Here is a 24,266-nt window from a genome sequence, read left to right as displayed (position 1 = left end):
GAACCCTAAAAGGCCTTAAAGACATTTCATCTCCTAGGTGCTTCCAAATGTCACTCTATTGCCAATACAGGGAACAACAATAAACCATTTGCATTCTGTCAAGGATATTTAACCATTTCTATTGTCAAGTGCACCTAAATGATCCATGAGATCACAGAGGAGCACCAGGGTTTGTTCATGTCCATTTTACAGTTCTCTGTTCAGGTAAGGCAACATTAGCAGAGAGAACAGATTCCAATCCACCAAAAATAAAAAGCACTCAGAACATGGGGTGCTGAGCAGAACTAATGCCAACTCACAAACAATTGCAAATCTTGATGACAGAAAGGTTATTAAAAGGCAAAACCAGGATGCTGTCAAATCCTTCCAAGCAACTGATGCACCATCTGCAAAGTCACTTCTACAATGCCAACTGCGGAATAAAAAAAGTGTTTCCTGCATGGTCTGTTTTGCACATATAAAAATACCAAATGATGGCTTGGCACAGGAGCTCTGCAAAGCACAGAAATTCAGAGGCTGATCTGAAGCATGCTGAGGCAGAATGGCTTGCAAACACATTTGTCCAAAGCACAGAAGGCAATGGAACACCCCAGGTGGAAAATGCCCTCACGTTTTTGTAGCAAGGACTGAGCCAACAGGAAAAATGTACCACAGAAAACCTAAAGGGAGAGAAAAGAAGGGGAAAACCAGGTCTGTGGCACTCACAAGGACCCTGAAAAACCTTCCCTGAACACCAGCACTGTACAAATGGCCAATCCCACCTTTAGGATCAGAGAGCAGCAAGCTCTCCACACCCTGCCAAGGTGCAAATGGATGAGTTTCAAGGTCCCTTCCCACCCAAACCACTTCCAAACTCTTTTTTTTCCCATAATGAAGTCATACCCATCCTGTGGCCTAGCTGGAAGTGACAATCCTTTAAAATCCCTGCAGAGCTGGGACTTTGGAAGTGTCCCCATGCAGGGAAGGAGCTGTGATCCCTGATTGAGGCACTGCCAGCTTTGCCCAAAACTGGCATTCCCAAAGCTTTGATGCCATCTGCTGGGAGCTCCTCGGTGTGGTCAAACTCCTGCAGCTTTCACCCAGAGAAAAACCCTCTTTTGTACTTTCTGTGGTTATAAATTCATTGGTTGGTTGGATCATTTAAGGCTGTAAGGAGTCAGCCAATTAAGGCATTTAAAAATTATTCAGCTCCTCCTAGTGATGGAGGCATGGATTAGGGAGTGATGCTGACACTGAAACAAAACCTAGGAACAACTCTGACACCAATTTATTTAAAAACTGTTCAGGAAAATGAGAAATTGAGACTCACCACTCCGACTTCCAGTATATTTAGGATTTCCAAATACTAAACACATTCAGGAGCTCCAGGAGGGTTAAAAACACCTGAAATCACCACTCCCTGCTCATGTCCTCTACATCACACAGCTTTTATCCAAAAGCCATCAAAATGCCAATCAAAAATTCCCTGGTTCCATTTGTTTTATACTTTTAAACCTTTTTGTGAGTGGAAAACAAGACTCAAGAAACTCCCAATACATGCCTGACTTTATTACTTTAATAAACAATGCAAGCATTCCAATCTTGATGCTTTACCAAAAAGGACAAGCCAGTGCTTTCCTGAACAAATAAATAACTGCAATAATCAAAATAAGGAAGTTTTTATCAAAATTACAGAACCCAAAACAGGAAAGTAAAAAAAAAAAAAAAAAAAAAAAACCACCAATAAAAAGAGAGGGATGGATTTTCTTTTCTCAAATGTAATTGCAAAAATGTTAACTAAACATTTCATAGCCTAAGGAGAAGTTGTTCTGTGTTTAGAAAAGCTTTAACTGTCCTCAGCCTCCAGATTGATGTTGTTTCCAAACTTGGCATAGAGCTGAACTTTGAGGTCAGACAACACCCTCTGGATTGACTCCACTCGGGATTCCAACGCTTCGATTTCCTCTTGTAAACTCCTCTGAAAAGCAAAAAATAAATCAAAATCAACCAGTTCTGTCAAATAAACCGAGCCAGGTTTGTCAGCAACACAGAACCAACACAGAGGTGTCTCTTTTCCAACTCAGCCCCAAGTCTGGCTGCAGGATTTATTGCTGGGCCAAACACAGGCTGGAGTGACTCTGGAGTGACTCAAATCCTAAATCCAACATTAAATGTGGAATGTCAAAGCCCCAGAGGATGAACAGATCATCCCATCCCACCCCAGTGCTCAGCACGGAGCTGCAGACACACCTTTGCCTCCTCCAGCATCTCCTGTGTCTCCTCCAGGGAGTGACTGATGAAGACATCCCCGATCTGGTAGGGAATCAGCAGGGAATCAGCATCATCCAGCAGCATGATGTCATCACAGGCATCCTCCAGATTCTGCAGCTGCTTCTGGTTGCCAAGACACAAGGAAGATGCTCATTCTGTAAGGTATTTCATTGGACACACTGCCACAGCTGGATGAGGAGCTCAGGGAGTCTGGATTTTGGGAACAAATCCCACCCAGCACCAGGATATCCAACGCAGCAGTTTCAGAGGTGGAATTTAGCATCAGGATTAAATTCAATCCAGTAGAAATTCCTAGCCAGCACTCATTATCTGTCATTAACAGAATCATTAACTGTCTAGAAAAAGGCATAACAGCAGATTTAAATTCTACTAATATCTAACATGCTTTCACCATTCTCTATTTCCAAAGTATCAAAAACCTCCTATCAGAACCAAAGCATAAGCTCCCAGTAACTCACTGCCCCCATTTTCTATATTACAGCTGAAAATTAATTCAGGCCAATGAAAAATTAATGAGATCTGAAGCAAATATACACCTTTTTCACTTCTATTTCCTCTTTCAGCTCAGTGATCCTGCTGGTATTTCTTGCAAACTTGTTAATTTTCTGTTGATCCTCAAAGGTGACATTGACATCTTCTGCAGCCTGCAAGGAGAAGAGATCCAAATGCTGATTTCAGTTCTTCCCTTGAGTCTCGCTAAAAGGCTATTCCTACAAAGAGTCTGGACAACAGTCTGCCATTCTGCTGATGCAGAATTGCTCCAAGTGCCTCTTGAAGGACAGCAGCAATTCTCCCATTAAGGTGGATAACACCCAATTAAAGCTCTGGCCATCCACAGCATCCTAACGCCAAAGGTTGTTCTGTGACACTGACAACCCTCTGCACTCCCTGCTGTAAAATTTATCCGGAGAATATGGACAAGGACTGTGGTGACAGGGGGATGGACTGACAGGGGAATGGCTTCACACGGACAGCGAGGTTTGATGGGGTTTGGGAAGGAATTGCTCCCTGTGGGGTGGGGAGGGATGGGATGGAGTTCCCAGAGAAGCTGTGGTGTCCCTGGATCCCTGCAGTGCCCAAGGCCAGGCTGGACATTAGGGTTTGGCACACCCTGGGACAGCGGAGGTGTCCCTGAACGGCAGAGGTGGCACTGGATGGGATTTAAATCCCTTCCAGCCCAACCCACTCCCTGCAATCCCCCCACCAGCCGCACAGGACAAAGCACAGAGTTCGCAATGCCCGCAGCCCCTCAGGGCACAGCCGCCCCAGCGCCCTCAGCTCCCCGGGCACTGCGGCACGGCCTGACCCGCACTGCCCACCGCACGGACTGCAGGAGCCAGCAGGAACCTCCGACAGAGCGGCCCGGGAGCAGCGAAGGGGCCACAAGCTGCCCGGGAGGGAGGGCAGCCCGCCGGGAGGGTAGCAGAGCCCCAGCCCGTCCCGCACCCACCTTCTTCATGGAGGCGGCCATGGCGGCGGGATGGCCACGCGGGCACAACCATCCACCGCCGCGCACGGGGGAGCAGCGGCCGCGGGGAGAGGAAGAACTATGAGGGAAAACTTCAGAAAACGGCCACAACCCTGAGCAAATCGAGGAATATCCTTCTTTTGACCTCTCTCAGCGCGGCGGGGAGAGGACTCGGGGCAGGGAGTGGAGGTGACGCCACCCCCGCGGCGTTTGGTACGGTCCGGCGGAGGGGCGGGATGGCACTGCCGCTGCGGGGCGCTGGCGCCGCCATGCGACGGGAATGGATAAAGGGATTATGGGATAGTGGGACAGTGGGATAGTGGGATGGGATAATGTGATATTGGGATAATGGGATAGTGGGATAATTACGGTAAAAATTTTTAGTGTGCTTATATTTCCGTAAATACGGGGGGTTTTCGTACGCGCGCCTATTATGGTAAATACGGTACTTTTACCGTATATAATGCAATAGGCGCGCACCACAAAATTTACCGTACTTTCTCGACTATAAGTGCACCTAATTTTTATCGTATATAATGGTATGTACGCTCATCTAGTTTACCGTAGATAATCAAATATACGCGCACTACAACGTTACCGTATAGAACTGCATTTACACGCGCCAAAAAAAATACCGTATATAGGCAGGTATAACCGTATATAAGCACCCCCTAAATCTCTTATTACCGGATATAAGTGACCAAAAATCGCCGGTATTTCTCCCAAGTTACTTGGCAGCCCCCTCGAGCCCCGCCACGCACACCACCCCGGGCCGTGCTGCCTGGCGAGGTCGCGACGCCGCAGGTTGGAGTGAAGGCAGTTGCAGGGGGGAGGTGACAGCAGCGACAGAGGAGCCACCTGGAGGGGAGAGCTGGAGGGGAGGGGACACTGCGGGAGACCCCAGACCCGAATTTAGGGAAATTCCTGCGAAAAAATTGTGAATATCAGCCCAGAAATGGGGAAAGTAGAACCGAAAATGGGAGAAAAATTCGGAAAATGGGAGGGGAAACTACCTGAAAATAGGGAAAATCCACCCCAAACTGGGAAGAAACACCCCAAAATGCGGTCAGACCCAAATTTCTCCAATGTCCCTAAACACCCTAAATGTACCCAAATCCCCAAACTCCCCAAATCCCTCAAAATCCCCAAAATCCCTCAAATACCCCAAAGTCCCAAACCCTCACCGTTCTCCCCCACATGTCCCCAATGTTCCCAAATGTCCCAAAAGTCCCCAAAATCCCCAAACTGCCCCAAAATCCCCAAACTCCCTAATGTTCCCAAATCCCAAAATGTTCCCAACCCCCCCCAAAATCCCCCAAAATCCCAAATCTCACCGTTCTCCCCCACATTTCCCCATCCGCTCACCCAGCAGCTTTGGCCGAAGGGTGGCCGCAGGTGGGGGAGGGGCAATCAAATTGTCCCCACGGTGTCCCCGAGGGTCACGCGTGACGTCATCCACTGCAGGGTGAGGTCATGACCTCTGCGGGACCTCGGGTGGGGCAGCAGCTCCGCCAGGGGGCGCTCCTGGCCTGAGGAGTGACCAGCGGAGTGACCAGAGGAGTGACCAGAAGAGTGACCATTGCAGTGACTCTCTGGGTGTCCAGAGAGAGGAGCATGAGGACCTTCGGGGCTGTGGGGTTAGAGACCAAAATACCCCAAAATGATCCCAAAATTATCCCAAAATTGTCAGGAATGACCACAAATGATCCCAAAATGATCCACAAATGATCCCAAAACAGACAGAAATTACCCCAAATGACCCCAAATTGATCCCAAAATGGTCAGGAATGACCCCAAATGACCCCAAAACAAACAGTACCAGATCTTCTGGTGGCCCCCAGGCTGACTGTTCCATTTTGCTTTGGTGCATCACCAATGTTCCTTGCTTCCCACTGAAGGAAAATCCCCAAATGTCTCCCCAGAGAACGACATGATTATTAATTTACACAAAACCATAATCCTGGCTCTAAGTCTCTCTTTTCCTCAGAACACAACCTCTCATCTCCCTGGCCATTCTCCTGCTCCTCCCTCTCCTGGAGGATGCTGCTAGCAAAGCTCTGTGGTTCTTCCCCTGGCTGCATTAACTGGATAATTCACTCTCACTCGGAGCCAACGCCATTTCCCTCAAGAAAAAAACGAGTGCATTTCGCAAGGATCCGATGACTCCGAGGCTTTGAAAAGAAATCTTTTTTTTTCTCCCACATGCCGGGGCAAGCTCTGTGGGGTGAGCAGCTGCCAGGAGTTACTCGCTGCAGCCCTTTCTGATGGCAGCAAAAGTGAAAACAGTGCACGAGTGCAAACGGCAGGCGTGGAGTAAGAGGAACCCGCTGAACCCAGCCTTGTTCTCTCCCCGTTGCATAAAGGAAGGACTTGCTCCTTCTTGCTCTGCTCCCTGTTGTTGCTGCTGCTGTGGTTGTCTTCACCCAGCTGGGATCCCATCCATGCCCTGCCCCAAGTCTCACAGCTCCTCGGTGGGTTTTTGCACATTTTCTCCCTCCTGTTGCAATCCAGCTCGGTGGGGAAGAGCACCCCAGTGAGTCCTCTGGAGTTGCCAAGCTCCTCATCTGTTGGAAAACACAGTTTTCCAGCAAAACTTATGCTAACTGAATTCTCAGGCCTCAGTAAAATTCCAACAAGCTACAGTGGTTTGTTTGCCTGGGAATGTTCTGTGGGAAGAATGTCATGAGAAAGATTAGGGAGTCAGAAGTATTATGAGAAAAGAATAAGGGAGTTAACAGGAGGATCCCTGAGTGTGTGAGAACAGCTGCAGGTGTGTGTGTGTATCTATGAATAGTAACTTCTGTAACAGTATATAAGTCTCTCGTTTGGTGAAATAAAATGGAGCTTACTTTATATCTCATATTGAGACTGCCGTGAGTTTCCCTCTCGTCGTTTCTCTTTACTCATCCCTTTCCCTGAAGTTCCACAGAGCTTTGTCAGGCCCTGGTGACCTTGGGACACCTGCATGGCAACAGGGTTTGGGGATTCAAGGTGCATTAGAAATGGGGAAGAACTACTGTCGTTGGTTTATCCAGCTTTAGCCTGTGTGGAGGAGATTGTGGCTAGCACAGGTCTTTCCCATGAGAACTTTCCTCTGTGTTTTATAAACAAAGATAAAGTTTGGATGTTATTAAAAACAGTGTCTCGAGATTTGGACAGTTCAGGCCTGGGGGGAGGTTTCTGACTGACCAATCTGGGTGACCTCTGAAAAGTCTATATAAGTTGGAATCAAAATAATAAATCTCTCTTTTCTATGCCAGGCTGAGAATCCAGGTCTTCTTCTCTGCTAGCGGCTCAACAGCGACAGGAGATAACTTGGAGCAAAATGTACTATTTTAGTTTTGTCATTACACTAAAAAGTGCAGCTTCCAGGTCCTCATGTCAGAATTCATGTCTGCCCTTCTTGGACCAGCAGGAGGAATGGATGCTAAAGAAAAAGATCCCCTTTTAGGGATGTTCATCTTTTCCAAATGAGACAGCTCCTAATTATTTATATGTCAAACACCCAGAATCAGGAGTTTTTCCTTCTTTTGTCATGTGAGGAAAGGAAGGCAGATTGTCTCCCATTCCTACCCTCATTCTTTTGAAATTCCTCATGTTATTCCAAAGCAGCCTCACCATTTCATCCTTCCAGCCTCTTCTACATTCACATACACCCAGCAGCAGTTATTCAATTTAATTTGATTCTTTCTGCCAGCCATCCCAATAAACTTTATCCCCTGAGAGGGAAACTTTCCCTTGCCCTGCCCATGGTGCTTGGCAGGGGCTGTGCAGTGTCCTGTGGATTCCAGGGGAGTTTCTGCTGCTGTTTGTGCCTCAGATGGAGCTGGAGATTCCCTTCTGCTGGGAAATCCCTGGGGCTGAGCACATTTAAAGACCTTTAATCCACCTCTGCAAACAGCAGAGCAAACACAGGGTTTTGTAATCCACCATTCCCTCACAGCAGAGCAGCTGCTGCCTTGCCCTGGTTTTATTTCAAATAAAAGGTAAAATCTCTCCCTGCCACCCTTCCTCAGCAGCACTTGGCTTCTCAGGATCAACAGGGAATATTCCAGAGTCCAAAATATTAAACCCTGCATCTCCCTTCCTCCACAATCCACCTTGCTCAGTAAGTATTTCTAGTGATGGAACATCTCAGTTCTCCAGGAACTTTGTGTGGTTTGCTGGAAATCTCTCTCCAGGGCCTGAAGCTGCAGCATCAGTCTCACCTTTTTTAACTTTTTGTGCTTCATCTTCAAAGCAAACTGCTCCCAAACCCCCTGAAATTAACTCTGCAGTCACACCCACGCAGGTAGAAATACTTTCTAAGAGCAGCACTGGCAGTGCCAGTTTGCAAAGTTTGAAAAGCTTGAAAAATTGCACCTGAGGATGAGAAGTGTTCCCTGCACAACCATCACCCTGCTGGATTCTCTCATCTGAAAGCACAACAGATTTATTTGCCACTGAATCTGAAGGTTCTGAGCTCTCAGAACATGTCCTATCCGTGGTGTTACTCAGCATTTTTTAATGTGTACAAATCTGTCTTTTTCCCCTTTTGTCTCTCTGGGTTTTTTCCCTTTGGACGGGGAAAGTGTTGGCAGAACCACAGCAGAGTTTGGAAGAAGAGTTTTCCTCAGGGACACATCAGAAGAGCTCCTTTGCTGCTTTACCAACCCGAGCAATAAACACACCAAACATTTCCCCAAGGGCAGCGCTGAGAGCTGAACCCAAACCCTTCCCAGGAGAGGGCTGAGCTGAAATTGGGGCAGGATTTCAGATTCCAGGCCTTTTATCTGATGATAAATATATTCAATCAGATGCGATAAATATGATAAATATCTGCTGAAGCGCTGCTGCACTGCTGTGATCCCTGCAGGAGCAGGGAGCAGGAGGAACCAGGATGTGGCCCAGAGGGTATTGAGTTCAGCCAAGCACAGCCCGAGTGCCTTTTGCCTGACTAATGGCACAGGGAGACAGAGCTTTGGTATTTTCTGGTGGCTCCCAGGGAGACAATGGGAGCCAAATGCACTCAGCTCCCAGCAATCGTCTGGTTGAAGGTCAAACTCATCTCTTTGGGGTTTTGCAGGACTGCTGAGTTATGGGATCTTTTACAGATCCATTAGGGCTTTCATCAGAAAATCCCCCAGAGACACAGACAAGGGTTGTGTTGCCCTCCCCCTGCCCTGGGATGAAACAGCAGTGCTCCTTCACGGTAAAAAACATTTAAAATCTCCTCTTTGTTTGCCATTTTTTGGCAAATTTAGAATATTGGAAATGTAAAAAATTTCCAAATTCTAAATTCCCAAAATTTTGGAAATTCAGACAGCAGGTGTTAATGGGAAATAGAAATCATAGGCAAGGTGATGATGATGTTAATAACCAGCACCCCTCCTCTCTGAACTCTGCAAGGACAGGGCTCTGTGTGTGTCACTGAGGAGGAATTCACTACAAATGGCACAGGCAGCAGCTGGGGCTCAGCGTTCTCTCACTTGGGTCACCAACTTCACCTCCTAAACCACTTTCCTCCCGTCTTGGCAGCAGTTCCAGGTGCTGACTTCAGGAGAGCATCAGCTCGGAATTTCAGGGGAATTTAGGGACCAGATCTTAATATCTGTAAAACTCTAGAAATACAACACAGCATAATGCAAAAATCACATGAAAGTCTCCATTCACACAGTGGAGATTCTGTAACAGGTGAGCACAAGAACCAAAAACATTTATTTTTGCAAGATAAATGCAAGCAAATGTGCAAACCCAACAGCATTGCTGTATTTTCTGTGACCAACTGGATAGCACCTCGTTGAGACAGAGACCTCAGAGCCTCAGCCAGTGTCAGGAATCTGTTAGCTTTCACAGCCCTGGCTGAGGTCAGTTTTATCTCACCACAAACACATCCAGCACATCGAAAGTGAAGCGATCTGGGCAAACACTTCATCAACAAATCCAGTAAATGGCATCAGCCTCAGTGTGATTCAAGGGCTTGAATGACCAGCTTGAGCAAATTCCTGCAAGGACTCAGGCAACAGCTATTTTTACAGGCAATTAGACACTCACTCAGTTAAAATCTTCAGATCCTAAGCTTTACTTTCGATATAGAACTTCATTTTAAATTTCAAGTGTTGTTTGAGTTAAAGGGATGCTTGATATTCCCTGAGTCTGAAAGCTTTCCTTGTTTTGGCAAGCAGGTTTTGGTCACTTACTTTATATAGTTATTAATTCCACTGCGACAGAAAATATTCTGAATTTTTCAGTGTCATCATACCAGTGCTGCTTTGGGTGTTAACTAGATGTGAACAAGGCATGCAAATGCCATGGCAGAAGGTTAAATGTCTAATTGCACATCAAGAATAATAGAAATGATTGCTCTTCAGCAGTTTTTCTGTCAGCAGAGTTAAATCAGGATTAATTTCCCCATGGGGAAAAATCACCAGGATTTCATATAGTCATAGAGTTGCAGAATGGTTTGGGTTTGGAGCGACTCCAAAAATCATCTTATTTCACCCCCTGCCATGGCAGGGACACCTTCCACTGCCCCAGGCTGCTCCAAGCCCTGTCCAACCTGGCCCTGGACACTGCCAGGAATTCCTAAATGCTGAGGCTTTTTAAACTAAAGAAATGTGCTTTCCACAGCTCTGAATGGAAGGTGACAAAAGCTTCCAGACTCCTGTTCAAAGAGAACTATTCATCCTGGGACAGTAACTCTTGCACAAATCCTTCCCTCCCACACCTCCCTCCCTGCTCAGGGCAGTGTTGCTGAAAGAGATGAGAAACTGAAACATCCCAGACAGTGATGCTAATTTTCAGGAAAAAATGCAAAACCTGCCAAGTCCTGAGTGTTTCCAAGCTGACTGTCAGAACATCTCATCCTGGACCTCAATTTCTTGGTCTATTCCTGCCAACTTCTCCCTGATTCTCCCCCTGTAAACTCATCTCTAGAGGACTGAGAGTGCATGAAGCATTGCTGGTTCCTGTGAAGGAGATAATAAATATTTACTCACAGAAAAGATGCTTCGAGTTAATTTTTTTTTTTTTTGAGCAATCTTTGCCTGATTTAAGTCAAGAAATCTCTTCATTTTCTGGAGCCAGGCAGTGGTTTAGAGGCTGCTGGAGCAGTGGAGTGTTGCAATGTTTATGGCAGAGGTGGAAATCTCCACACAGGTCATGGCCAGCTGGAAGATTCCTTGGCTGATGGAATTTGAGCAGCTCATCCACCTCTCTGCTTCTCTGGATTCTTCTCTCAGGATTGCCCAGCAGACCTTCATCTTCCTTTGCTAATTTGGCTCTCAAATTCTTGGGAAGTCTCTGAGTTTTCTGAATTAATCTAAAACGCTGAAGTGCCACAGGAGAATGAGATGGTGACACTGCTGCTGTCATCTTGGAGAGGAGCAATCATCTAGTGCATAAGAAGAGTTTAGTGCTAAAAATTAATATTTGAGTGAGAATGGAATAAAGATTTCTTTTGCTTTCATTTCTCAGTGAATGGGAATAACTTGGAGGTCTCAGTTTTCAAAGCCATTTCAGTTTCTCTTCTGCAGAACGGGAATTACTGTACTTTCCCATTTCCCAAGCTGAGGCTGAATCCATCAATATTTACAAAACTCTAAGATCCTCAGCTGGAAAGAGACACAGAATTAAAAGTGTATAAACAACCATGAGCAAACCCTTCAATAACAACCAGAGTTTGCAAATTGCAATCAATTTGCTTTCCCCAGATTGTGAAACACCTTCCTGTGACAGAGACTCTCCCTGTGTCATCTTCTCATTCTCCCGTGGAACTTCAGCATTTTGGATTAATTTAGAAAACTCAGAGACTTCACAAGAATTCAAGGGCCAAATTAGCCAAAGGAGAAAGAGTAGAGGTCAGGAGACAGGAATTGTGCAATATGTCACACAGCAAACCTGCTGGAGCTCCAGGCATTAAGAATGAAAATCCATTTAAATATCAACTTAAAGGTCTAAAAGAATGAAAATCCAACTTAAAGGTCTTCCCCCTTGAGGAGTTATTTTGGTGGTATTTGGGGAATTTGAGGTGAACTACATGAAAATCACCCAGGTCACTTTGCATGAGCTCTGAGCTTCTGATCTGCAAGCTGAGATGTTGTGTTCTAATGAGCTTCCCAAGCACCTCCATCCCTTAAATCCAGGGGAGGAGCTTGGAGTTTGAGTTCCAAGCTTTACTCAAAGTGGACTGTAGAAATAGCAATTCTTTCAGCTCAGAAAGCTGCTCAGAAACGTGGACTTCAGGTGCTGATTGAATATTTCGAGGAGAGGAAGCTGTGAGGCAGCTGTGTGTATCTGCACAGCACATCCTCCACAGCAGCATCCCACTGGCAGAGGGTTTCTCAAGCAATATTCTCCCCTGACACCTGGGAGAGCACAAATCAAGCCAAAAGCAAAAAAGCAGCATAGAAAAATCAGCTCTTCACTTTTGGTCTTCAGCTCTTTCCTGGTCTTTGACCTAAAAATCTTCCTTGCTGTACGGGAGAAATGAAAAGGGTTTTTCATTTTTCACTCACAGTTGCCATTTGCTGTTATATTGGAAAATACTGGGAAGTCTTGTGGGTGGACATCTGCAGGACAATGGTGACATTTTCACTGCTCCAGGTGCCTCAGTGGAGGGATACACCCAAAATTCACTTCAAGGACCCTGAACTGGTCTTGCTTTACTCTTCAGATAACCCTTGATATGTTCTAAAATTCACAAAAGAGAATTAAAGGGTTGGGTTTGAAATCTCTTCAAAAGGAGGGAAGAAGGGAAGCTGCAAATGCCCTGGACTGGACTTGGGCAGGAATTGAGGCAATCATGAGCTCTCCCAGCTCCAGGCCCAGCCGAGCTCCAAACACACCAACTTCCCTGCCAGGGACTTACATCACGGCCACGGGAGTTAAATACAACCTTTTCCATTCTGTAATTTAAAAACAGCTCCGGAGAGAGAAGATTTCCTATTAACAGGGTGGTTTCCTCCCCATGGCTGTGAAGAACATGGAAAAATTGACCTGTGCCCAGTTTAGTCTTGACTTGCCCATTCCAGCCTCTTCTAAAGAGCTCGTTTCACAGGCAGGGAGCTGTGACCCTTCAAATGAGTTCGTTCTCATTCCTTAAATAGACAGAGCGCACAGATTGTCTCTCCTTGTCTGGTTTCTCAGAATTTATCATTGAATGGAGCCTGAACTGGCTGCAAGGACAGCAAGATGTGTTTCAGTAGCTTCAAAGAAAACAAATCACAGGAATGTCAACTTGTGGTGTTTCCCCCCCGCCCCCAAAAAATGCAAACCTTTGAACCAGCTTTAATTTCAAAGCCTGCCTGGAAAGTGCAGTGACCTTGTGGTGACCACAGAGGATGATCCCATTGCAGAAAATCACTGGGATAGAAGGGCAGGATTGGGAAGGAGGTACAGAATTCACAGAAAAATTCTGCAGGGCGATGCTTTTGCATGTTTTCTCTGTTGATCACTTCTACCTTGGTCTTTTGGTGGTTATTAATTTGACTTTGAGATGTGTTGTGTGTCAAATGCACCTTCTGATCACCCTCTGTCCAACACACCCATTGTCTGCTCACTGTGCTTCCCACTGTCAAACCCTCACAGAAAGGGGATTAAGAGCTGAGTCACAAAAGGCAGCTTGGGAAAGAAGAGAAAAGGTAGCGTGGGGTGCAAGAAAACCAAATCCCTATTGTAGCCAAACTGTCTTTCCTGAAAATCCTCTGGATTACAGGTAGCGCTGCCTTGCAGCAGGATCCAGCCTCTCTGACCTGACTTTTTCCCTCTCCTCTCCTCTCCTCTCCTCTCCTCTCCTCTCCTCTCCTCTCCTCTCCTCTCCTCTCCTCTCCTCTCCTCTCCTCTCCTGCCTTCTCTTAGCCTCAAGCTTTCTGAGCATTGCTGTGCAGTTTCTGATTAAAAGACTATGGGATTAACTCATTTTTGTCAGGATTTAATAGCCAACACTGTCAGAGAAGGGAATTTCTCCTCTCCGATGATGCACACATGCCCTTTTCACAAACCGCTGGTTCCTCAGCCGGAGAGGCTAAGTGCTGTTCACACCCCACGGCTTGCTATTCCTCAGCTCCCTGCACTTTCTTATTCCGTCCTTTTAAAGTGCAAATGCTGAGGGAAAACCGAACTGTTCTGCCACCTGTGCTCTGCAGGATGAACACCACAGCCCCTCGGCGTTCAGGCGGGTGCTCCCTGGCCGCCTCGGACTCTAAAAACCGAATTTAAAAAAAATAGATAAATAAATAAAAGGAGAGCTACGAGTCCGTTCACACGAGCGGCAGGCAGGGAACAGTGTGGCTGCCTGCTGCTCCTGTGTCCCTTCCTCCCGGGACCGGAGCCGCCAATCCCGCGGAGCTCAGCAGAGCTGGAGGCGAGCATCGCTCGGGATATCAGCGGGTCTCATCCGCGCATCCCGCGGGCTATCAGCGGGTCCCATTCCCGCATCCCCGGGATCCCAGCGCGTCCCATCCGCTCATCCCCGTGATCCCGGCGGGTCCCATCCGCGCATTTTCAGGATCCCGGCGGGTCCCATTCCCGCATCCCCGGGATCCCGGCGGGCGGAGGCGCTGGCGCGATGCCTCCCGTGCCTCGCCTGAACCCTTTCATGACCCGCCTGCCCCGCGGGCAGGGCCGGGGCAGCCGCCCCACCTCACCCCACCCAGGGCTGCCATTGGCCCCGATGAAAGTCCAGCACCTCGGGCTGCTATAAATGCACCTATTCGGGGCGGGGGCAGCACCGCGGCCATGGGCGCCTGCAGCATCCTCCTCCGCCGGCTCCCCTCCCGCACCTGCGGCCGCAGCGCGGCTTCGCTGAGCGCCCTGCGGCCGGCAGAGACCCTGCCCGGCCCCCCGAGCTGGCCGCTGATGGGCAGCCTGCCCGACGTGCTCTGGAAGGGAGGGCTCAAGAGGCAGCACGAGACGCTGGTGAGGCATGGCATGGGATGAGGATGAGGATGGGATGGGATGAGGATGGGATGAAGATGAGGATGGGATGAGGATGGGATGAGGATGGGCACGGGATGAGGATGAGGATGAGGATGGGATGAGGATGAGGATGCGGATGCTCGGCCGAGGATCTCCCGCACTCACCGGGGGTCTCTCCTGCCCGCCCAGGCTCAGTACCACCGGCGGTTCGGGAAGATTTTCCGCATGAAGCTGGGCGCGTTCGACTCGGTGCACATCGCGGCGCCCTGCCTGCTGGAAGCGCTGTACCGCCGCGAGAGCGCCTGCCCGCAGCGCCTCGAGATCAAGCCCTGGAAAGCCTATCGCGACTATCGCGACGAGGGCTACGGGCTGCTCATCCTGTAAGTGGCACCGGCAGCATCCCGGCATCTCCCCGCGGCGGGTGGGAATCGGTGCGGCAGAGGGAGGGCTGCGGTGCCCGGGGGATGCTCCGGTGGGGACCGGGGGTCCCGGGCTGTCCCCCCGCCCCCGAGGATGCCGTGCCGCCCGTGCGATGGAGCATCAGTGCTGCCGCGGGGCGCACGCTGAGCGTTTGGGGTTTCCTTCTGCTTTCATTCCTCTTTGAGCCTTTCGCTTCTCAGCCTCGCTGTTTTTCACCCCGACCCAGGGAAGGGAAGGACTGGCAGAGGGTGAGAAGTGCCTTTCAGAAGAAATTAATGAAGCCCGGGGAAGTTGTGAAACTGGACACGACGATCAATGAGGTACCGTGCTCTGAGAAATCCCTCCTCGCTGCCCTGGAAGGCTGGCGAATAAAGGCAAATCCGGTTTATCTGGATAGCTGTTGATTTGCCCCGCAGCGATAAAACCGCGGGCTCGGACTCAGATCATGAAGGGAACAACAAGTACAAACTAATTGTCGGGCTCTGCGACCCCACAGAAACCTGGGGTGGAGGCTGTCTGTCTCCGCAGAACAATAGGGTTATTCCACAGTACTCCTGCAAACAGTTTTCCCCAACTTTTCTCGCATTCCGGAGTTTTTGCCTTTACCCCTGCATTGTTCTGCTCCTCTCATCAGAGAACACCTCTGTCCTTAACCTCTGTGCTCCTCAGAGTTTGAGGAGCATCTGCGATAAACAGCTTAATCCTCTTTGTTGTGAAACTCGGGGCTGTCTCAGAGGGAGGATTCCATCCCCGTGCAGGGAAGCTCCGCTCATGGAAGCACAAGCAGAGGTAGCAAGCAGAGAGTTGTGTAAAACCCAAACATTTGTTCGCACCGGGGGAAGCTGAATCCTGTTCAAAGAGCAGGGAACAAAAGGATTCCTCTCATGCAAGATTGTTATCTGCTTAAAAGGCAGTTGAAATGCTGAATTACGCCGGATTTTTATTAGTTGATGTCATTTTATCCTCTTCTTTTCTCTCTCTTCTCTCCACCGTTTAGGTCCTGGAGGACTTTATGTACAGAATAGATGAAATTTGTGACCACAATGGACAGATGGAAGACATCTATTCAGAATTCAACAAATGGTCATTCGAAAGTGAGTAGTTTTTTGCCTGAGTGTGGTGCACCTGCCAGGGCATTTCAGTTAAAACATGATCAGGGATGAATGTGCTGGCTGATTGTTTCCAAACTCTCAGCTGTAATATCATGGAAAGTGAGCTGCAGAACAGCCAGGGACTGTCAGTGCAAAATTCATCAGCATAAATAGAAATTCTTCTGTCTAGCTGCATGGCTTATAAGAAATTATAATTGCTGTTACCTGCATTGCTGATAAAAAATTCACCTATTCCAGTGATTTATTATTAAAAATTGGGGGGATTACCATACATTTATCTAGAGTGGGATCAGATAACCCACAGGTCTTTTTTGTCCCTCTGATATTTGTTAATTGTCAGCAGTGCAAGATCAATTAAATATTCCAATAACAGAGTGTTCACTGTAGACAAAGACTGGAAAATCCCATTTACAATGTTTACGTTGGGATTGAGAAGCACTGGAATAAGTTACCAAGACAGGAGCCTCATCCTTAGGAACCTTTCAGAGTACACAGAGCAGTGGGCCAGGAATGGCACAGGGCAGAACAAACTGGCTCAGAGGTTCCCAAAAAAAGGCAGGTTGGGTGTAGCAACTGAATGAGCTCTGCCAGACTCATCTGCTCTTGGCTGGCTCCTCTCAGCAGCCTCTGCACTGAGCTCCTCAAAGTGGTTTTGGTTTGGGTTTTTTTTTTCAAATGTCAGTGGTGAAGGCTTGCTTTTGGAAAATAAGAAATAGGAAGTGACAGCTTAAAAAAAAAGAGGAATAAAAATGGCAGGTGGAAAGTGGTGGAGTGGGATGCTGCCAGTGTTTGCAAGTGGTTTGTGGCCGTGGGAAGGCATAGGGAATGCTGCAGTGGATGTCCTCCTCAAGGCCAGCTCTCCTGCCACTCCATTTCCTTCAGTAAAGTTGCCAAATATTGCCAAATATCCAGTCCTGCTTGGCAGATCTGCTGCTCGTGGGGGGATCAGTGGTGATCCTGATTTGGGTAGAAACATTGCTGTAAGAGTCCCTTAGATGGAAACCCTCCTTGGAGCTGAGACAAACGAGCAGAAGGGATTTTAAAAGAGCTGCTCTGACAGGTTTGGATCAAGGGACATTTTCAGAAGGATCATCCAAGCCATTTCTTGACGATAAATGATGCCTCCCACACACCCTTTTGTTTATATCCTTTAATCATAATATTGCTTAACAACAGGTATCTGTCTGGTGCTCTATGGGAAGAGGTTTGGCCTCCTGCAGGAGGATGTAGAAGAAGAAAGTCTGAACTTCATCAAGGCTGTAAAAACGGTATGGAAGAGTCTTTCCTGGGGCTGGGGTGATTTTTCTAGCCCTGCTGCTGATGAGAGGCACCAGTTGAAATGAGTCACCTGGAAAAAGCAGCTCGAGCTTCTGTGTTACGTATCCAAAATGACTCCTGGGTGCCAAGCTAGTCCTGAACATCTGCCTGCTCTCTGAAGTGCCTCAGTCTGACAGGGAAAATGCTTTTTTAGCCATCAGGGTAATCGTGGAAGGAGCTGTCAGGTTGATTCTGAGCCACCTGTGGTGCAACCGTGCTGTGTGCTGGGTGGGACTGCAGCCTCGGTGTGGGATTGTGCAAATCCCCTGGGTTTGGGGTTAGTCATTCCTGCAGGCAAAGCTGCCGTGCCCTCTGCTGCAGTGGGACAGAAATCTGCCTCGTTTGAGTCAGCAAACAGAGGCAGCCAGCCCAGCCTCAGGTTTGATTCCATCTGTTGCCAAGGGAGAGAGAGGCACTGCCAAAAGGGAGTTTGTCCCACTCTCAACAGGTGCCTGAAATGAAAAGAATTCATTCCCTACCGAGGAAGCTGTCCCTCATTTTGAGCTGGATATACTCCCAGGAGGTTGAGATCCATCCTTTCTGTCCAGGCTGGAAAACCCGCCAGAATTTCCCCTCCTACCTTCCAGCCTGGTGTTGTTCAGGGCTTGCAAGCAGATGGATTGAAGAGATTAAAGAGAGATTTCCCCAACTCTTTCTCACCACAGATGATGGCCACTTTTGGGATGATGATGGTCACCCCTGTGGAGCTGCACAAGGGGCTCAACACCAAAGTCTGGCAAGCTCACACTAAAGCATGGGATGATATATTTAAAACAGGTCATTATTTTTAAAAAATTGCCTTTATTGCCTATCTCCTTGCCCTTTATCTCTCTTTCTCTGTGCTGGAATTGATTTTTTTTCCTGCTTGCTGCTGTTAATCTCTGCCTTCAGCACGGATTAAAACACCTTTGCTGCACCTAAACACAGATTTATTCCCATGTGGGAGCAGATTTTAGTGACTAACACTCTGTGGGGCAATACCCAATTCCCAGGGAAATCCCAGGATTCTGGGAGCCACCAATGTCATGGCACCACTTTAATCTGTTGTAAAAGTAAATTAAAAGTTCATCATCTCCTTACAGGTAAGAGTATAATTGAAAATTTGTATCCCTCAAATACAGCTTGGAGTTGTTTTCTTGAGAAATGAGAATTTTGCATTCAACAAACACCTGTTTGCTAAGAAAGAGAAAAAAAAAGGCAATTATAGCTTTTCTGAACAACCTGAAACATCATTGTAAAACTTAAAACCAGAAGTAATTTAAATGATAAGGTACAGTTTGGCATTTTGCCAGCACTTTTTGATTATTTAAAATGAATTGGCCTTCAAAGTTTAAAAATTACTCAAACTCCAGATGTGAAGTTAAGTTTGTGTTTTATCATAATTTTAAATTTAGTTAATTTAAACAGCAACAGGAAGAGCTAAAGGTTGAGACAGCTCTTGGAGCCTGGGTGGTTGTAACGCTGAGATATTTCCCTCAGGGATTTGAGTCCTTGATACTTCAAGGCTTTTGGTCCTGCCAGCCACACATGAACTTATTTTATTGCTTCTTGGTTTATGGGCTTTAGGAAATACCAGTTTTGCTCAGAAAAACCAGTTTGATGCCTTCACTTAAAATTAATAACTCCTTGCCAGGAACTGGTTTTAACCGTTGGGATATTCATGGGCAAAATTTAGTTCTTTTTATTAAAAAAAAAAACCCAAAACAAAAAACCAAAAAAATCTGCATGTTGAAATTTAGTATCACTTTGTGCCTTCCCCTGGTAAATCCAAGGCTTACATTTCCCCTCAGGGAGTCTGGGTGCTAAGTCTCTTTGATTTTTTTAACACCTTGGTCCCCTTTGAAAATCCCAGGTAATAAATTTTACACCCTCGTGTTGCTGTTTGCTAAACATTTGCTAAATATCCCTCAGCGTGTCGCTGATTTCCTCCCCTAATTTAGGAGAACACAATTCTTAAGGGTTTGCAGGAACTCCTGTGTTCCAAAGGGGTTTGGAGGACTGAGTTTTTTGTTTTTCATTATAAATATGCTCGCTATTTACTCACTGCTTGAAAACAGAGCCCAGCTTGACGCTTCTCTCAAAACCTGCACTTGAGCTGTGGGTTTGCTTTGATTTTATGGAATTTAGAGTGATTTTTCCATAAATTCCATGGTGTTCTACCTGCTCAGCCAAGCACTCCATCGACCGCCGGCTGGAGAAGCACAGTGGGAGTCCCCAGGAGGATTTGCTGTGTGACATCTACGCGGGGGGACAGCTGTCCAGGAAGGAGCTCTACGCTGCCATCGCCGAGCTGCAGATCGCGGGAGTTGAGACGGTAAAGATCATTTTCGGAGAGTCTGAAATCCTCCCAGTTCCCTCATTGCTTCCTCAGCCCAACCTCAGCACCCCTGACAGGGAGTTCATCCTCAGTGGCACAAGTGCAGATGAATTTTTACCTGAAATCACTGGATTTTCTCTTCCGGAGGATAACTATTCATAATCCCTCAGGTTTCCAAAACTCCACAAAGCTGTGGCCAGCCATGAATGTCGCTTTAAACTTCCGGCAATTTCTTCTTTCTCTCCTCCCCGAAAGGAGGGTTGAATGTTTCTTTTTGCTTTGTTGCAGACAGCCAACAGTTTGCTGTGGGCTCTGTTCAACATTTCCCGCAATCCACACGTCCAGCAGAAGCTTTTCCAGGAAATCCAGAGTGTTTTGGCTCCTCATGAGAGCCCAAGTGCTGAGAGCCTGAGGAATATGCCTTATCTGAAAGCCTGTCTGAAAGAATCCATGAGGTAAAATTCCCAAATAACTTGCAAAACAATCACCAAGCTTTCTACTATCTTCTTTATACGAAGGAGAAAGAATTTCCTGGTACGCAGAATGTTGTTCACCTTGCTCTTTGAGGTAAAATATGAGAGATGAAGGAAGGAAAATTGCTGGAAATGTAACCCATGGTTCTCTATTGCTGCAGATTAACTCCATCAGTGCCTTTCACCACTCGCACCATCGACACAGAAATGGTTCTGGGGAACTATGTGCTGCCCAAAGGGGTAAGTCAATTAATTAGCTTAATAGGGTGTTTTCCCATTTATTAATTGTCCTTTCAACCACAGAAGTTGGTTATATTTCAGTCTCACATTGGCTTTGCTAAAGGACCAGCCCTAGGATAAGGAATGAGGAATTCACCCCAAGGATTCCCATAAAGTGGAAGTCCCACCTGCCTGTGCTGCGGCAGGATTTAGACAGAAATCTTTGCCTGAAAACATTTTGATGAGCTATTCCAACATCTTTTTTTTTTTCAAATTTCCCCATAATTCCCTGAGGAAACCACAACCTTTTCTACATTCCAATTAATTTTTCTGGCATTCCATGACACCTCCTGAGGAAGCTGCCTGGCCTTTGCTGCTGCATTATTTTTTCCCATCCTGGAGATAATTCCTTCAGGAGCTCAGGGCTGATTTGTAAGGAACCTCTGATGCCTTGAGAATTTTTAACTTCTATTCTTCATTATCAGTAGCTTTGGCGTGCAACTCTAGGCTCCATAAAGTGCTAAAAACCTCTATTCCCTGCATTTTAGCCAAAACATTGCTCTCAGTTGAAAAATCCAAGAACACTTCGCTGCCTCAGAGCCCCAAAATATGTAAACAGTGAATTGGGGGCAGCAAGCTTGGGGTGGTTGACATCATCAGCTGAAGGTGTAATTGGAGAATTGAGGCCAAGAACTTATAATATGTGAAGGCCTCATGACTTGGCGCCATTTTGGATGTAGGCCTTCATTAAATTAATCCTCTCTTCATTCTCCTGGCTCTGTCTGGCCTCTGTCTGAGGCACCTTTAGGCATCACCTGTGTGTCTCTGTGCCTGCAGACGGTGCTGATGATCAACAGCCATGCCCTGGGCTGCAGCGAGGACTATTTCCAGGGCTGGGCGCAGTTCAGGCCCGAGCGCTGGCTGCACAGAGCCTCCATCCTGCCCTTCTCCCACGTCCCCTTCGGCGTCGGCAAGAGGATGTGCGTCGGGCGCCGCGTGGCAGAGCTGCAGCTGCACCTGGCCCTCTGCTGGGTAAATACCCCAAAATGGGGTTTGGGGGCGTTTTGGTGCTCTCGGGGAGCAGATCCAGAGCTCGGCACGCTGACGGGAATTCCGTTATTTTGGTTAATTCCAGCTGATCCGCAAGTACCGCGTTGTGGCCACGGACCAGGAGCCGGTGGAGGCTCTGCACTCGGGAACACTCATCCCCAGCAGGGCGCTGCCCATCGCCTTCCGCAGCCGAGCAGGTTGGTGCACAGCCCTCTCCTAGGAGGCTTTTTTGGGACCTGGTTTGGGGTTTCCGTGCAAATAGGAGTGTAAGACTGCAATGGATGAAGGGCAGGATTTCCCCGTAGTAGTTGTGTGGCTGAAGCACTTTACTGCAAAAAAACGGGGTTTTTAAACTGTTAGTTTGTTATGAGTTTGCATCCTTGTGAGGCACAGCAAGTGTGTTTAACCAACACCATAAACAACAGTAGGAACACACGTTAGGTGTAACCAACCACCAACACCACACTGTGAGCACTCATTGCTTCTATCAATTGTTTTCCAATTCTACAACTTGTTTTTGACTCCTAGTTTACCTGAATCATTCCCAGAATGCTTTTCTAGTTAGCCAAAGTAACAGGACTGAGCAAAGATTTTACAAAGGTCACAAGGCCCTCATTTTGTAAGGTTTTTCTTATCCACAACAAAGGACAAGAGATGTTTCTCTGCTCTTCACTCTCACAGTGCCAGATTTATTTGAAATAATCAATCATTATAAAAATCCTTTTTCTCTTCAATTCAGCTTGCAGGAAATAAAGATAGACATCAACTGGAGAAGTCAAAGCTGTGGAGGCTCCAGGAACCAGGGAAGGATTGCAACACATCCCTTGAACAACTCTGAGCCAGGAACAGCACCAGGAAAAGCTCCCAGACTGTTTTATTGGGAAAATGTGGTTCAAAGGAAAGAAAAATATCAAGTGCATTCATAGACCTGTGGAAATGCAGGGATTTAGTGCAGCTGAGGGAGTGTGTGGGATAAGGAGCCCTGGAGAGTCATGGATGGGAGGTTGTTCCCTTCAGTTTGGGACCAGTGACAGCTGAGCTGGCCCTGGTGGCTCGGAGTGGGACAGCTTGGGAAGGCAGCTTGAGGGAAAGGAAACTGCCCTAGTTCTTCTCCAATTACCAGAGCCAGGGATCAAGCTGAGAAGTGAGTTGGGAGTCTGGAATAGGGCTAAAAACAGGGCTGGAAAATTGGGATAATTAAAGAAATGCATTTCCTTTGCACTCTTCACTGCCTGGAGAGAAGGGAAATAAGGGCAAATGTAGCTGACAGGATTATTGCTTCAATTTGAACAGTTCCAGTCCTGTGCTGGCACATCCTCCCCTCTTCCCCGTGGGTTTCCATGCCTCCAGCTCCTGCTCAAGCCATTTTATCCCACCTTTATTGTAAAAATTTCATGGCCTTTCACTGCATGGAAAGGCCTGATCCCGAAATGGAACCACTGGAATCCTATGGGTTCTGCCACTGCGAAATGCTGATTATCCTAACAGGATAGCTCCTTCATGAGGTGGGGAATATAAAATTGTGCTTCAAAGAACGATTTCACAGGAAATAAGGATCCTAAACATTTCAAAAGGGTTTTATTTCTCATGGAGATTGCAATATCTAAAGGCTAAAATTGTCACTGCCCTGCATGCAATGCTGTATTTTGGCTGTTATGGTCACTACTTTTACACTTTTGCAGTTTCAGGTAAACTTTATCTCTATACATAACCCTGAATTTATTTTTTTTATATGCTGAAATGATAGAATTTCTTAGTATTTGTTGGTGTGTCTTGTTTTTCATTTGTTTGGCCTCCTCTCATGCTCAGACATGTAAATGTACTCCTATTACAATGTATAAAACAATATGTGCATTATCTGAATATTGCCAGGAAGTTTTGTAAGAAAATAAAGAGTTCTATTTTTTCTCTAGAATTAGTCTTCCGTAATTTATCGCCAAGTCTTTGCAGCTTTACAAAAATATTGTTTTTCATGGCAACCTCTTGCCAAAACGCTGCTGTGGTGCTTTCATCCTTCTGCTTGATTTCCTTGAGGGGCTTGGACTTGAAATTCTGTCCAAAAATCCCGCAAAAAAAATACACACAAAGCCTCTTTTTACAGCATTAAAAATTAATATCACAACACTAGAGCCAACGGAGCTGTGCCAATACAGGGCAAGTGTGAAGAGAGTTTGTTCAATCCCAGGCACCTCACACTGCTCACAAATATTCTGGTGATTTAACTTTTCGGGGCAGCCAAAGAGAAGTGGTGTTATCTCGTTGAACTGACCTTGGCAGCCTCGTTATCAACTCTTTCGAAACCCTTTATTGCTCCCGGGCAGTAAATCACAGCTTGGTATTTACTGGTCTGCTCAAGATTTTTGCTATTTAAATTTGGTGGACTCAAAGATCCACACAGATGTTGCTGTGAGAGGATTTTGGCTGATTCTGTGCAAGCTGAGGGACGAGTCTGGGCTCTCTGCTGGATGGGATGACCAACAGTCCAATACCCACTGACCTGGAAAATTGAGTTCCGGAACCTTTGCAGATTTGCAGGTTCCTGAAGTTTGCCAGGAACTTCATTAATCTGCTACCTCCGAGTGAATGTCCAAAGCAATTCACCTAGGAAATAGGTAATTATCAAACTCCACAGATAATGAATGGCCAAGCCAGACTTCCACATTCAGAAACCAGCAGAGCTTTCTTTCCCCTCCTATTTCCGGAGCACAAACCCAGCAGGACAC

The 24,266-nt window shown here is 46.9% G+C and overlaps 2 protein-coding genes across 2 annotated transcripts; one reads left to right on the top strand and one right to left on the bottom strand.

Moving 5' to 3' along the window:
* Positions 1-1,529: 1,529 nt before the first annotated feature.
* On the bottom strand, positions 1,530-3,905 carry PFDN4 (prefoldin subunit 4). Its single transcript, XM_085079171.1, has 4 exons — positions 3,722-3,905; positions 2,808-2,915; positions 2,230-2,373; positions 1,530-1,957 (listed from the first exon to the last, which is right to left on the bottom strand). The coding sequence occupies exons 1-4, from the start codon at positions 3,740-3,742 to the stop codon at positions 1,826-1,828; spliced, it is 405 nt and encodes a 134-aa protein (XP_084935297.1). The 5' UTR covers positions 3,743-3,905; the 3' UTR covers positions 1,530-1,825.
* Positions 3,906-14,455: 10,550 nt separating this feature from the next.
* CYP24A1 (cytochrome P450 family 24 subfamily A member 1) lies at positions 14,456-23,454 on the top strand. Its single transcript, XM_085079187.1, has 12 exons — positions 14,456-14,635; positions 14,825-15,015; positions 15,282-15,375; positions 16,053-16,149; positions 17,344-17,435; positions 18,150-18,261; positions 19,653-19,798; positions 20,090-20,256; positions 20,436-20,514; positions 21,331-21,525; positions 21,629-21,740; positions 22,283-23,454. The coding sequence occupies exons 1-12, from the start codon at positions 14,456-14,458 to the stop codon at positions 22,294-22,296; spliced, it is 1,479 nt and encodes a 492-aa protein (XP_084935313.1). The 3' UTR covers positions 22,297-23,454.
* Positions 23,455-24,266: the final 812 nt, after the last annotated feature.

This window comes from Lichenostomus cassidix, chromosome 20, assembly GCF_008360975.1.
Source record: "Lichenostomus cassidix isolate B80296 chromosome 20, HeHo_3.0, whole genome shotgun sequence".
Taxonomy (NCBI): domain Eukaryota; kingdom Metazoa; phylum Chordata; class Aves; order Passeriformes; family Meliphagidae; genus Lichenostomus; species Lichenostomus cassidix.
The sequence above is the reverse complement of the archived record's forward strand: the minus strand, read 5'-3'. Positions and strand labels throughout refer to the sequence as shown.